At 44.6% G+C, this 15,107-nt stretch overlaps 1 protein-coding gene across 1 annotated transcript in view; it reads left to right on the top strand.

The window, feature by feature from the left end:
* PRKCH (protein kinase C eta) overlaps nucleotides 1–15,107 on the top strand; it is a 112,529-nt gene that overhangs the window by 36,695 nt on the left and 60,727 nt on the right. Inside the window, exons 3-7 of the mRNA XM_062494861.1 lie at nucleotides 9,954–10,104; nucleotides 10,891–10,925; nucleotides 11,905–11,993; nucleotides 13,589–13,718; nucleotides 14,616–14,743. Coding sequence (XP_062350845.1) covers nucleotides 9,954–10,104; nucleotides 10,891–10,925; nucleotides 11,905–11,993; nucleotides 13,589–13,718; nucleotides 14,616–14,743 — 533 coding nt within the window. The remainder of the gene's footprint in view (nucleotides 1–9,953; nucleotides 10,105–10,890; nucleotides 10,926–11,904; nucleotides 11,994–13,588; nucleotides 13,719–14,615; nucleotides 14,744–15,107) is intronic.

Below are 15,107 nucleotides of genomic sequence, written 5' to 3'. Positions count from 1 at the left end.
TAGCCTTCCCAGTTTTTTTTTGTTCCTGACTAGATTCCACTTAAGCTTTGGGATGTAGCTTGCTTTCTGGTGGAGAGGTGCAGTGCCCTTGGTGAGGAAGGCTCGAGATTTCATCCTAGGAATGGCTGCTGTGTTGAGGAACATGGTTAGTTATTTGTGGGGATGCTGCAAAACTTCTGGACACAAGCTGCTTGATATTCCCATCTCAAGTGGCTTTTTTTTGTTCATCCTGCTTTCTTTGTGTGTTTTGTCTTTGTCTTCCATGAAGAGTATTCTCCTGCTCCTCCTCCTTTTGAGGTTGATGTTAAACCTGTGACTCTAGCAAATTGCACTGCCTGGACATAAAGGTGTGAGTATAAAGCAGATTTAGTTGATTGTTAGACATTGTGTGGACAACCTTGTTTCAATACCAAAGCAGCCAACTTCTGAATCTGCCCCAGTGCCCCAAAAAGGGGATGTCCCCAGAGCATCCACTTTAAAAATAGGTTTAAACTGCACTTGGTTAAAAATAGGTTTAAACTGCACTTGGTTAAAAATAGGTTTGACTTGGATCTTGTGGTTCCCAGTGTGGGCAGGATCTCCCAAGGGCATGTTGTGATCCCTGCTATCACCACCCACATGTGAGCTGCTGGTGGTTCTGGCACAGGGGAGCCCCCAGGCAGTGGGAGCAGGGAGGGTTCAGGATCTCCCTGCTACCAATTCTGCTTTTCTGGAGGATTTTTGCACAAGTCACGGGAGCTTTGACTTAAAAATGCTGTCACTCTGTTCCTGCTACTTCTGCTCTGTAGCTAGCGTGGTTTGAGATCTTCTAAATCAGAGGGCTTGTGGTGCATGAATTAATCATGGAAAAGATCAAAGTTGCTTTGTTAATTTTATTTTCCTGTTTTTAATGAATAATGTATTAAAATGTCTTTCTTCTCTGGTAAATCACTTCTCAACGTTTTTCTCTTGAGTTTAGTAAGGGGAAGGACTAACAGGAGGTTTTACAATGGAAATTCGCTTGCCTAAGCACAAGGAAATAGTAATGATTGTAATTGTGAGGGGAGGAGAGAGAGGAATCAGTTTGTTTAGGCTCTAATGAGCCATGCAGTAAGAAGTGTTTTGGGTTTTGTTGTTTTTTTTTCTTTTTCTTTTTGCCTGTTCTTATGTAGGTCAGTGTGACAGGGGTGGGTTATGGAGCAGTTAAATTCTGGTGGGTCTGAGATGGCAGAGAGGGGGCTCTGAGGGGCTGGGGTGATTTTTAGATTCTAATTCTGCTGGAAGACCACGTTCAGCTACAGCCAGAGGATACAACCTGTCAGGGATACAACCAGACTAATTTATTTTGCTCTTTGGAGCTGTGTCTTGCTGGGTAGGGGACAGATATGTGGTGGCATTCTGGTCACAGTGCCAGTCTAGGGCTCTGACAGCCTCAGTTCAGTGCTCAGATTTCTCTTGTCTCCCTCCAATCCCTCTTCTTCTCCCTTTTCTCCTCTCTGCAAGCTGAGACAGTTCTTTGCCATCATTGCCCAAGCTTGGTCTGTCTGGCAAGCAGATATATCCTGAGGTTTTGCAAATGAATGCAAAAACGTGCAGAGATGGAATGGTAAGGTTACTCACTGCAGAAATGAGTGGAAAGGCTTTTCCATTGACATTTTTCAGCCTTGTGCAACATACTGCAGTGCCTTGCTCCAGAGCTGTCAACATCTGCAAGCAAAAGTCTAAAACCAACTTTTCTTAGGGGGAAAAAACCCCAACTTTTCCAAGAAAAATCACGTAATAACAAATGTGGAAGAGCTGCTCTGTGCATGTCTGGAAATCTGTGTGGCAGTTGGGATTAAAACTCTATGCAAAGTAACCTATATGGTGTTCATAACTGGTTGGGAGACTTGAAGAGGCAGCAAAATACTTTTGTTTTAGGAGGTTCTCAAGCTGCCTTCTTCCTGCTCTCTTATGTTCTCACAGAAGTTATGCAAACAGATGAAAGGCAGCTATTCCTCCCTGAGCCCCAGCACTGGGCTGTGCCCTTGGCTTTGCAGCTATGTTCCCTCCTGGAGATGTGGATGCTCCCAGCAGCCACACACTGGTCACAGCTCTGCAGAGCTGTCCTGCTCTCCCTGGAACTGCTACAGCCACATCCAAGAGGCTGAAGAAAACTGAGCCCCACCCAAAGTTGCTCTTCTATCTTACCTACTCATACCACCCGAGCTTTGGCATCACTGTGTAACTCTAGAAATAAACCTGTGGTGGGCTTTTGTAGCAATAGCAGGGCACTGTCATGCTCACCAGTATTGTTGTGTGAACCTTACTGATCCTGTTCTCTGCTGCCACACTGAAATATCATCCTTCAGCTGCAGTCCTCAAATGCTGTTAATCACTGAGACCTGAGATGGATTTATATCCTAGATCTGGCAAGAAAACAAGGAAGATGGATCTGCTCTACTTCAGCACTTGGACATGAAACAGAGGCCTTGCCTTCAGCTCTGTGTGATTTGATGTAGGGATGACTACATGTTTTCATTTCCAAGACTGATGATAGTGCTGTTTCACACTCCTGAGTAAAGAAGACTTTTTATTGCATTCAGTGCATCGTTGTTCCTTCCTTACTCTTTCAGATAATATTGACAGATTGGCATCTTAAAAGATGAGCTGCCCATTAACATGGATTTTCTGTGAAGTCCTGGAAGACAGCACAGTGCTGCCAGCTCTTGCTGGCTCTTTTTCTGATCTTGACACAAAACTTTATCCAATTTCAGAGGGCAAAATGTCAGCTGGATCAAACATAAGTCCCAGCCTGTGTTTGATGTGCCACATGTTTGCTTTGCAAGGAGCCTCTCCTGGGACTGGAACCAGAGAGCAGAGACTGGATCCTGCACAGACTGGCAAAAGCAACAGAAGGATCAACTTCTGCTGGGAGAAAAACCGCATGTGGGTAACATAGTCTTTGTGGAGGTGGCTGTTTTCCCCCTGGCTGATTTGTGCATCCAACTTAACTCTTGAGGGGAACTGAAGAAGGGTTTTGTAGTAAAAAAGACTAGGCTTTCACTCTGCAGCACTAATATTAGGGAAGCAGAACAGGGTATTTAAATCATTTTCCCTTTCCAGGGTCAGGCTGTCAGCTTCTTCAATGGTGTGTTGTGTTTTTTAATTAGCAGGGCTTCCCATGGTTTTGACCATCCACAGGATTGTGGTGATAAAACTCCTGCTTAAAAGATGCAAAACCTTAGTAAAGGATTTTTGTCATAACTTACATGTTTTCCAGACAGGGAAATAAACATCTCAGTTTACATTCAGCAGATGTGAGGAAGCCTGCTTTTAGGTAAATATTGAGAGAACACCTACATACTAATGGCTGGAGGGGGTGGGGGGTGAATTAATTTACTTGATCTGATTGATGTACTCTTTTCCTAAAACACTCGCTACTACTCACTGTTAGGGCATGGGCTGGATAAGCATTGAGCAGGATCTGAAATTGTTGTTCAGTGCTGTGGTGCTTGCAAGAGGTGAGGGGGGGGGGGGGTCTCTTAATCCCCTATCTTAATTTTTATACTCCAGCAAAATCAGTGGTTGGTCTTTGCTCCCTGGTTGTGTGTCACTCAGTGCATGGGGAGCTTGCTCACAGTGCTCCTGGTACTGATAAAAAAAAAAAAAGGCTTAATTAAGATTTTACATATTAACATTATTGATTTAAGGCTTTTTACATTGCTTTTTTGAATGTTTTTATTTCTTTCAAATTAAAATGCCACTGGTGCATATGGGAGTGTAACACTAGGAGCTGTCACATGTGAGGAGATACCTGGCTGACCTTTGCTTTGCTGGTGTTACAGCAATGGTCAATAGCACCACAGTGAGATTGATTTCTAGTAGATGGGACCTGGCAAGCTTTAACTACTCAAGTCAAATAGTTCCAAACTCACCACTTCATCCTGCAGCTCTTGCTCTTGTTCTCCTGTTGTAGTTATGCCACCACTGTAAGGATGTGCCTGACATAACCCCCTGGAATATAAGTAGGGGAGAAAGGAGGGATCTGTGCCCAGGAAGAGCAGGATCAGGTGGGGGTGGTGATGGAAGCTGCTCGGTGGGTGAGGATGTGCTGGTGCTTGCATGTGTCCTCAGATGACTTGGTGGGTTATTTATTCTCTCCCTCTGCATGTATAATTTCTACTGCCATAAACGTGTTCAGTGTGAGTGCAGAGGAGGAAAGAGAAGAGGTTTTTTTCAGTGCTGAACTATGTAGTTAAGTTTTGCACAGAGGCAGGCACAGTAAATACCCCATAGTTACAGATGTCTGAGTTGAACCAGGAATGTGGAAACTCTCTTCACTGAGCTACTGCTTGTCTGCTCTTAAAACAGTATTTGGACATTTGAACCGTTCATGGTGGTTGTTGCTTTACGAGAGATTAGAGGCTTTTAAAAGTCTGTGTCTCTTTAGTGGTCTAGAATGGCTTTGTTTTGTAAAACACTCTCTGTGTGCAGAGGGAAAATATGTATCCTATAGGAAACTGGCCAGAATGCAAAACATGAGGTGGGAAAATGTTTCTGATGGCTTTATATCCTCTGACACCAAAGATGAGAGGCATGAGGGGCTGCCCTGTCAGAGCCACAGACTGGTTTGACTTGGAAGAGACCTTAAAGATCACCTCATTCCAACCCCTTTCCATGGGCAGGGACACCTTCTATTATCCCAGGCTGCTGCAAAGCCCATCCAGTGTGGCCTGGAACACTCCCAGGGATGGGGCAGCCACAGCTTTCCTGGGCAGCCTGTGCCAGTGCCTTACCACCCTCAGAGGGAAGAATTTCTTCCGAATAATGCTTCTAAATCTATTCTCTTTCAGTTTGGATCTGGTTCCCCCTTGTCCTAGCCCTACATAGCCTTGCAAGCAGTCCCTTTTCAGGTTTCTGGTAGGCTGCCTTCATGTGCTGAAAGGCTGCAATAAGGTCACCCCAGAGCCTCCTCTTCTCCAGGCTGAGCAATCCCAGTTCTCTCAGCCTTTCCATTAGCAGGCTTCAGTACTGTGTGGATGGATGATTTCTACCCCCAGCTTCTCCCCCAGTGGCACTGGGACCTGTTGAACAGATGTGATGGGTGTGAGCTGAGGAGCTGCCATGCTGGTGGCTTGCAGGAAGGAGGCTTTGGTAGCCATATGTTTCACCATTTCAAAATCACTTGCAGCTTGTTGGAGGGCTGAACTTGCCAGCTCCATGGTGTGGTGTGTGAGATGTATGAGCACCCAAGCCCTGAGACAGAGGGATTTATTCTGTGGGATGTGGTTGTATGTGTAGATCCACTAAATGGTGTGGTGGATGGTCTCCTGTGGCTTCACCTGGACTCAGGGTATGGCTGAGGTTGTGCTGGACTCTCCCTCTCCTTTTCACTTGAGCCAGCACCAGGAAATGGGAAGAACAGTGCCCAAAAGAGTTGATGGCATGTGGAAAGTAATGCAGGCCTTGCTGAGGCTTCATAACACTCAGAATTGTTATATTGTAAATGGAGGTGAACATAAGCATGGGTGAGGATCACCTGAAAGATCAGCAGAGCATTAGCAGGGTCTGACAGCCAAGCAGTGGGAGAAAGTGTGAAATTTGAGGAGTGTTTTAAATATCAGTTAGCTTTTAGTGGAGAAAACCCAACTTGAGGCATGTACATTATTGACAAGCAGGTCTGCAGGATGGAACTGTTGTGCTGTGGGATTTTGGTGTCTGGAGAACAGGGAATGGAATCCAAGTACAGCTCTAGGGAGGATCCACAAGTGCAGGCAGCATGGAGAGTGCCTCTGTTGCCCAGGAAAAAGCATATGCCTATAATTCTTTGGGTTTTGTGAACTGTTTCCAAACTGCAGTCTGTCTGAAGCTGGGCAAACCACAGGGATTCACAGCAGTGTCCCGTGGATGGCTTTGCAGGCTGTCATCAAGTGTCCCCTATTTCTGGTGCCAAGGATTGGTTTCCTCTTGCTATGTGTGATCTGCACTGCATGGGAGAGCACCAGGGAGGTGATAACCCCATGCTGGTCCTTAACAGGAACCATAACAAAACCAGGAGCTGCGGGAGCTAAACTGGGAACTATTCTTTTGAACTCTGCTAAATGGGGGCTTAAAGGGCATCACCTGTTGGGTTTCTAATGGAGCAGCTGGCATGGAGCAAGCTGGTAACTGGATTGCTTTTTTAGGTGATTTACTGAGGTGCTAGCCACCCACTCAAGCCCTATGCTTCCCTTTCCACGCCTCAGTTCTCTACATGCTGGACACCAGTACAGGACACTGCCAGTTGAGGTGTTTGGCCCTGATCCAGGGAAAAGTGTTTGAAGTGTTTGCCTAAACCTAGATCAAAATGATGCTCTCTTGAATTTGAAGTTGGGCACATTCTGTAATACGATAAGGAACTTTATTTTATTCTCACATGACGTTGCAGGAGGCTCAGGCTCAGCAAAGAAACTGTCTCTTGATCTTCCTTTTAGAGGACCTTTTGGTTGACCTCTTGAGGTTGTTCTTGGGCTTGTTTCCTATGGAAGGTAACAAAGCAGTTGAACTTGTGCAATGATGGTTGAACGTTTGGAAGGAATATTAAACCTCCACAAATCAGATCTCACTTCTGAAGATCAAAATGACATCTCGTGTGTGGGAAAGAGACAAATTATTTCCCAGCTGCAGAGTTCCTCCATCTTGCTGTCATGTGTTTCTGGTTGACAGAGGCAGGATGCTGAACTAGATGGATCAGTGTTCTGGTTCAGTCTGGCAATTCCTGTGGTCCCCTGGGTCCTGTTGACCTCAGTGGGAATTAAACACGTGTTTAAGCACTTCCCTACAAAGGCAGGCTCTTCTGTGCCAGTCCCTGCCCAGCTGCCTGGAGCTCTGCACTGAAGAAAGCAGGTTTCTGTTAAATGCTTGGGTCAGCCTTACCACATCCTTTTTCTTGGTGTTTTTAAATGGGAAAATCCTAATTTATAGCATGCATCCATTTAAAAAATAAATGCAAGCTGTCCTAAAGTTGAACCATGCTCTGTGTGCCAGCGATGCCGTGGGGTAGGAGTTTCCATCAGTGCCTGTGGAAGGGACCTGGGCACAAACGGTTGGGAGAACTCGGCAGAAAACCCTTGAGCTTCATGGCTGGTTGTTGGAACCCTGGTCACTGAGAATTTTAGACTTCTTGTGCTGACAGGCACTAAGCCCCAGGAGAACACTGCATTTGACCTGAGGCTGTGAAGAAGGCTTCCAAAATTGAATTATAGAACTAAGATTATGAGCGTGTAGTTGGAATAAAAGTGTATAACGCCACATGGTAGAAAACTTAAAGTTTTAGTAAGGTTTTAGAATATAGTAATATATATAAAACAAAATGGAGGTTTAAGGGCACAAGCTAGTCCTTCTTCACCTTCTTTTTCATAGATTTGGGTGATAGTGTATAATTGGGTAAAAAAGTCTGCATTGCAGGCCAGGGGTGGTTGATTATTGTGTTAAAAGTAAAAATAATTTAGGTAACATTTCATAATTAAGCAGCTTACCCTTGAAAGGCCTTGTAGGAAAAAAAAATAGGACTCCATTTTTAGCTTGTTAGCTTGAAGTGCTGTGGAACTTGGGGTTTGTGGGAATGTCATATAGATAAGAATTAGTAAGCATCTGAGGCTGAACAAGAAATAACCATCTTGCTCATTTAATCCTGACTGTAGAAAAAGAAAATAAGGCACAACAGCTGGCTTTGCTTCTAAACCTGCAGCAAGAGTACCAAGAGGAATACATCCTGTGGATCACAGCCCCTTGAAGTGGCTCAGTCCTGACAGGATGGTTCCCCTTACGGCGACTCCTCCAAAAAGGACCAGGAAATATGCCTGTGATGTGGGATTCCTACATTTCAGGCCTTGATCAGGTTGACAGCTTTTCCTCTATTTCCACCACCTTCCTCCCCCCAACCCAGTGGTTAATCAGCAAAGCCAGCTGAAAGCAGGGATTTGCTCTGGCCCCTTTTTGTGGGAAGGTGGGTGGGAGGGTGGCAGCTGTGTTTGGGTTCTGCTGCTGATCCACTGCTCTGGGAGTTCACAGACCCGTTCCTTCCTATGGAATTACATCCATGTGGAGGCTTTTGCAGGAGCTGGCTTTGGTTTTGCATCCAGTCCATGCTCAAAACAACAGTCCTGAACACAGAACATGGTTGCACAGTCACCTCTGGCACACTGTGGTGTTGTCCCTCACAAAAAAATGCCCTTGTTTTCAGGGCCTTTACTTTGCAAATTAACTAACTTGAAAACTGCAAATTTCATTTCCTTCTTCTAAGGCAAGTGTGCCCCAGATGAGGTTTTGATCTGGGAAGCTCAGCTGAGTCTGACCTGGTCAGTGTGAGACTCCCAGAGACCAGCTGGCTGAGATACGCAATTTGGACAGCTTCTGCCTAAATGGGAATGGCTCTCTTGATCTAGAGCTCAGTTCATGCCTTTTGAGACACACTTGCTTTGTGCAAATTGAGCTTTGCTGGGAAATTGTTGTGTGGCTGAACTAAATTCAGTAAAAAGATTAAATTACATTGATAGATAATTTAATTGTGATATTAAATTGCACCAAAGACGTTTGGACTGGGCATTAGGAAGCGTTTCTTTAACAAAGAGGTGATTCAGGCATGGGAAAAGGCTTCCCAGACAGGTGGTCAGTGCCCACAACTTGCCATATATAAGAAGCATTTGAACAATGCTCTTAAAATACATTAACTTTTGGTCTATTCTGACATATTCAGACAGTTGGACTATGTGATTATTGTAGGTCCCTTTCAACTGAAATAGTCTACTCTGTTCTAAAATTAAATTAAGTTTTGGGACAATTCAGATTTGAATCCCAGCAGTTCCTGGATCCCTGCTTTCTAGAGCTGTCATATATTACCTAACCTTTGGAAAGTAAACCCTTTAAAGAAAGCTGAGTGTGGCACATATCAAACAACTAGGCATCCTTGAAAAAGCAGCCTGGTTTTTTTAGCCAACAAAAGAAGTTTTGGAAGTATGTAAAAATGCTGCAAATAGTGATAAATGTAGCATGAGAATACCAAAGGTGGATGAACACTGTTCTCAAAGAACGGCACTGCTTGTTTTGTGGTGGTGGTCAGTTGGTTATGTGTAGTTGTGTTTTCAGGAGTTATTGCCCAAAAAGCTGTGAGCTATAACAACTCAGCCTTGAGCTTCTGGTCTATTTACAGCTTGTGAATTAGTAGCTTACTGGCATGTCTCAACATGGGAGAGGAGTGAGTGGAAGATAACAAAAGGCAGCTATTTCTAGACGAAAAATACCATTTTGAGCTAAAGGGGACATTTCAATTAAGTTCTGTACCTGGCCCAGATGCCATCCTTGTTCTAGACTACAGTCCCCTAACTTCTAAACCAGGGACATAATTGTGGCTTTTGAAAGCATTTTATCATAGAATCATAGAATGGTTTGTTTTGGAAGGGACCTTTAATGCTTTATAATTCCGACCTCCTGCCATGGGCAGAGACACTTTCCACTATCCCAGGTTGCTCCAAGCCCCATCCAGGCTGGCCTGGAACACTTTCAGGGATGGGGCAGGCACAGCTTCTCTGGGCAGCCTGTGCCAGTGCCTTACCTCCCTCACAGGTATTAATTTCTTCCAAACATCCAATGTAAACCTACTGTCTTTCAGTGTGAAGCCATCCTCTCTTGTCCTGTCACTCCATGGCTTGTCAAAAGTCCCTCTCCAGCTCTCCTGTAGCCCCGTTCAGGCACTGGAAGGAGCTCTAAGGTCTCTCCAGAGCCATCTGTTCTCCAGGCTGAACAGTCCCAGCTCTTCCAGCCTGTCTCTGCAGCAGAGGGGCTCCAGCCCTGGCATCATCTCCATGGCCACCTCTGGGCTTGCTTCAGCAGGTCCTCATCCTCCTTAGCATGAGGGCCCAAGCTGAATGCTGCAGCAAAACCAGAAGCAGTAGCTGTGTGTGATGATCTTAATGGTTTGTTGTCCTTTTTTCTCCTTCTCCCCCCCTGCACAGGGACTCTGCAGAGGGACAGGATCTTCAAGAACCTCACTCGGAAGCGGCAGCGGGCGATGCGACGGCGGGTGCACCAGGTGAACGGGCACAAGTTCATGGCCACCTACCTGAGACAGCCCACCTACTGCTCTCACTGCAGGGAGTTCATCTGGTAAGACCAGATCAAGCACCCTGGAACACAGCTCCCCAGTCCTTTGTGTTCTGGGGACAAGGCACCCCCAGTCCTGAATGTCACTGAGGACTTCACCGATGGGACGCCCCTTGGCCATCAGGTCTGGCAGGGTACATTTGTGATCCAAACTGGAGTCTGCTGCAGAGAGGCCAGAGGTGATGTGTATCTTGGATACTGGAAGCAAACTGGGTTAGTGTGGGGATGTGGCAGTGTCCCTCCCTTGTAACCACAGATGTTATTTCAAGGGAAAAGAATTAATGAAGCAACCTGAAGAAAGACCCCATTCACTGGAGTGGAGTGTTGAGATTACACTGAGGAAAATAACGTTGCTTGGAAGTTCAGAGAAAATTCCTGAGGACAGAAAAGCTATCAGAGAGGTGTGAGGTGATGCATGGAGAGAAGTAGGCAGAGCAAGAAGAAAATCATAGATATGTCTCAAAAGAACATGGAGTGGGAGAGATAATAACGGGGTGTGGGTTGCTGGGATCAGTTTAATATGTGTGGTGTGTGCTGAAATGAAGTGAGGAATTTGAGAAACAAGAGTGAGGGGGAATATGGGGAATACAGGCATGTTGACAGCCTGCCCTGTGAGCCATGCCTGTGCAGTGCTTTCCTGTGCTGGATTGCACCCCTACTGCTGGGCAGCTCTGCCATGGCATCTGGGAATTTGGGATCCTCCTGCATTTTGGCTCTGCCTTCTGTAAACAATCTGCAAGATGACAATCTTTCTGCCATTAAACTGTGTCCATGTTTTCTCTTGGCCAGGGGCGTGTTTGGGAAGCAGGGATACCAGTGCCAAGGTAAGGTGCTGCGCTCCTGCATGGTGTGTGGGGGGATGTGCTGCTTTGGGAGTGCTTTCCCACGCTGCTGGGACATCCTGCAGCTGTGAGCTGCTCTGGAGTCACCATTCCTCTTCCTCCCCAGGTAGCCAGACCTGGGCTTTTGAGCCTCTGTCCTTTGAGCCAGGTTTGCTGGCTGCAGGAGCAGCCACTGACAGTCCTGCAAACCCACCCATGTGTCTCCAGTTGCTGCTTCATCCTGTGCAGCTCCACTCATTTGCTGGCTGCATGAAACACCCAGCTGGCCTTGAGGCACTCAGGGTCCCTTCAGGACAATGCTCAGCTGGTATTGGGACACATCCCTGCTGGAATAGCCACCCTCCTTTCTCTCCCTAAGAACTTCAGCAAAGTAAAATTTGGGAGTTTGTGACTTCATGGGCTGGCTCAGCACTTGTGCCTGAATGCATGGTTTGGCTGACTGGCTGTGGAGAGATATGTGGTGCTTGTTTGCATTTCATTATTGTTCTACCTTTCCCTTTATTTTGCCTTTCCCTTTTTCCCAGAGCTGCCTGCTTCATGGTCATTCATATAGTCTAACAAAGCCTGTTACTGGGCAGTATAATAGGACACTGCTATCCTGTGAAAGGAAGCTGCATGTAAACAAAATGGATATTGCTGTGTGAAACACTCTTCACTGGATAATTATTTCAACAGCATTTTTAAGTAGTGTGAGATGCTGCACTGTTGTTTCTGTGTCCATCACCCATATTTGATATAGGCAACTGTTTTCTAGGCTGTGTGAATGATCCAGTGCAGAATTTTTGTTGCAATAGACTGAAGATACATCTCTAGATCTGTTGTAAATTCCAAGCCACCGATTATTTTTCACATCTTTACTGTGTGCTGATGATGCAGCTGAACCTTAAGGAACGCAGCTGGTGGATTGATGTGTTCTGAGTCTTCCAAGGGCTCCTTTCAGCGTGCCTCTTTTATTTCCTAGTGTGCACCTGTGTTGTTCACAAGCGCTGCCATCACCTCATTGTCACAGCTTGCACGTGCCAAAACAATACTAACAAGAACGATCTCAAGGTAAAATCATGTTGGTTATTTTGGATCATCGTACTTTGTCTGGGTTGCTGGGGTTGTCCTGTAATAGAATTTATTTTATGTTATCTTTATTCCTGGATTTTAAAGTGGGGAAGAGTGATAGGGGCCTGCTTAAAAGCCATGCAATGTCATGGAGTTGTTGTTCTGTCTCTGCCATTAACTGTTTGGATTAGCACATGGTTTAAGAACTCTTAAAGGATATCTTCACTGGAAGACGTCAATAAGTAGCAAATCCACTGGTTTCTTTGCTCATTTTCTTGCATGATTAACTGTGGTGCAATCAAAATTTGGTGTCCAGTTCTTAATCTGGATTTCTCTGGCCAGCCACTGGTCTTTGTTTTGCCTTTTTTCTTTTCTGATTGCCTGAAGGGCTCATTTAGTTGTTGCTCCACATCTTTGCTCTGTCAAGTGCATTGTAATAAGGAACCCTTGCATAAATTATGTTTCTGAAGGTTTTCTTTCTTGCTAGTTTTGGCTGTGTTTGATGGGAGTAACATTCCTGCCTAACACTGCCCTGTGCATTGCATGTCTCATTTCTGGAACTGGAAATGGTTCAATAACTGTTTGAGGAAAAATCAAATCAAATCTCTCTATTCACGAGGCAGTTCTGTGTTTTGTGCCGTGCAATTGCCTTTGTTTGTTATTTCTTGCCTCAAAACTGCTGAGCAGAACTCCTTAAAATGACCCTTTGACGAGCCAGATGAAAATAAGTTAAGAAGCTTAAGGGCAAAGTGCAAGTTAAATAGTGAATGTCCTCACCCCTCTCTCGGGATTATGAAGGTTTTATAGCACATTTAAACTACTTTAAAAGAAGCCAAAAGTGGGGAGGCACCACTCACCTTGAACTTCTTGTTCCAGTCACACCCCTGACTTTCCTTTAATAGAGTTGTGGGCTCCGCCTCAGCTTTCCAGGATCTGCCTGTTGAGAAACAAAGTCAGAAGTGATGAGTGTGCTAAATGGGGATTGGTTTCTTCAGCCATTGGAACATTTTTTTTAAAGGTGTCCTTGAGATCTAAATAGTTTACAGTTGGAAAAGAACAGGGTTAGAAAGAGGATGAGTGCAAGTGATAAAGTGGAATGTATGCCTGAAGGGCTATTAATTATGGGAAGAGGAATGAGAATTTTAGGAGGAGCTGTGAAAGCAGTTCTATATTAAAATTAATAAAATCAACACTTCAGCCTAAAGTTACATGTTTTTGCACATGATATGCAAGTCAATAATTTCAAAACTGCGTGACTAAAAAATGCTGTAGCTCACACTGCAGTGGGATTGATTTGTTTTGAGATAATCTAATTCTAACTTGTCTTTAAAATTGGCTAAGGAGCCCTTCTTTTAAAATCTGCTTTGCCAGGTAGTCTGGCCTGGCTAGCAAGGAAAGCAGGGCTGACACACAGCAGGTGAGGCTGCTAATCCAGTATTCACTTGCCAGAAACCTCAGTGGGGTGATGGACTGGGACATTTTCTGACTTTAAATTATTTTCTTAGATTTGCACTTAAATGCCTGTGTGTAAATGAGCACCAGCTTATAAATACATGTTTGAATTTGAAACCTGTGCTTTCCTTTTGGTGCCGCAGGTGACTGAACAGAGGTTTGGGATCAACATTCCTCATAAATTCAGCGTCCACAACTACAAAGTCCCGACGTTCTGTGACCACTGCGGCTCCTTGCTCTGGGGGATCATGAGACAGGGTTTACAGTGTAAAAGTGAGCAGCTTCTCACTGTTGCCTTTTCACAAAATACATTTATTTTTAGATTGTTGATGCACTGCGTGGGCTTGGTTGGTGCAACCTCCAGGAGAAAGCTGGGCGATTAATATTTATCTTCATAAGAGTTAAAAAAAAAAAAAAAAAAGCTGATCTCCTTTTTAACCTCTGGCTGCCAGTAGGACTCTACCTTGCACTCTCAGTACAGCTTTGTTTTACTTGCGTTATTAAAAGTATTCTGCTTCCTGCATTCGTATTTTCCCTTTACCTGAAGGTTTTTCCTTAGCTAATGAGATAAGGCAGTGAAAAGGCATCTGAGGGGAAAAAAAAGGTCATTGCTTTAGGCTGACTGCCGTGCCTGTTAATTGATGACTAAACATGTTCTGGTATTGTTTTTGTTGCAGTGATCCAGACTGTAAAATCCTTGCCTTCATCTCCCACAAGAGGGTGTGTGTGTACCCATGAGTTAGAGCTAGAATGATTTTTGTTTCCCACTGAACGCTGTCTTTAAGATTAGATACAGGAAAATGCAGGGGATGTTTGTTGTGAATTCTGTGGCATTATAAATTCTAATTGTACTTACAGACATAGCTGCAGTGGTAGTTATGCACCTCCAAAATATGTGCTTATGAAAAGCTTTAGGCAATAAATGGTATCCTGCTTGGAGAGTTTGGGGACTGTTCCTGGTTTTCAGGAATTTATTCTCTTACAAGAGTCATAATTTTGCTTCTACTTAGATCAGTGGCAAAAAAAAAAAAAATCCCTCTACTTTAAAGATACAGGGTAGATCCAGATGGGTGTATTTTCTGAAGCAGAATTAGTAAATTGTATCTCAGCAGTGAACTTCCAAGTTATTTTAATTGTTCCTTTGCATTTACTTTCCATTGCCCCCATCAGTCTGTAAAATGAACGTCCACATCCGATGCCAAGCAAATGTTGCTCCAAACTGTGGGGTCAACTCAGCAGAGCTTGCAAAAACCTTGGCCTGCATGGGTCTGCAACCAGGAAGCATTTCCCCAAATTCAGTGAGTATTTTTTTTTCTTTCCTTCTCTATTTAAAGCATTTGCAACTGAGTTTTTCAATGGGTGTAGGAGGGGGCAGAGGCTTCCCATATGTTGGGTGGTGGACTGCAAGAGTAGGTCTGTGCATTGTGGCCTCACCTGGAAAATAGATGTCTGGCATCCAGGTTTCAATCTATAGGTGTTGCTGTGTCCCAGTGCTGTGACTCTTCAACACTCTTTCATCTGCTTACCACAAATGAAAGCAGAATAAGACTCCCTGACTAATTAGTGATCAATGTAATTAATGCCATGCATTTTTATTTATTTATTTTTTTTTACTGCAAGAGCAAATGCTGTCTGCGTGCATGGCTTGTGATAGAGCAAGAG

The sequence above is a fragment of the Cinclus cinclus genome, chromosome 6 (genome assembly GCF_963662255.1).
Source record: "Cinclus cinclus chromosome 6, bCinCin1.1, whole genome shotgun sequence".
Lineage (NCBI taxonomy): Eukaryota > Metazoa > Chordata > Aves > Passeriformes > Cinclidae > Cinclus > Cinclus cinclus.
Note: the sequence above shows the minus strand (reverse complement) of the source record. Positions and strands in the feature narration are given on the sequence as shown.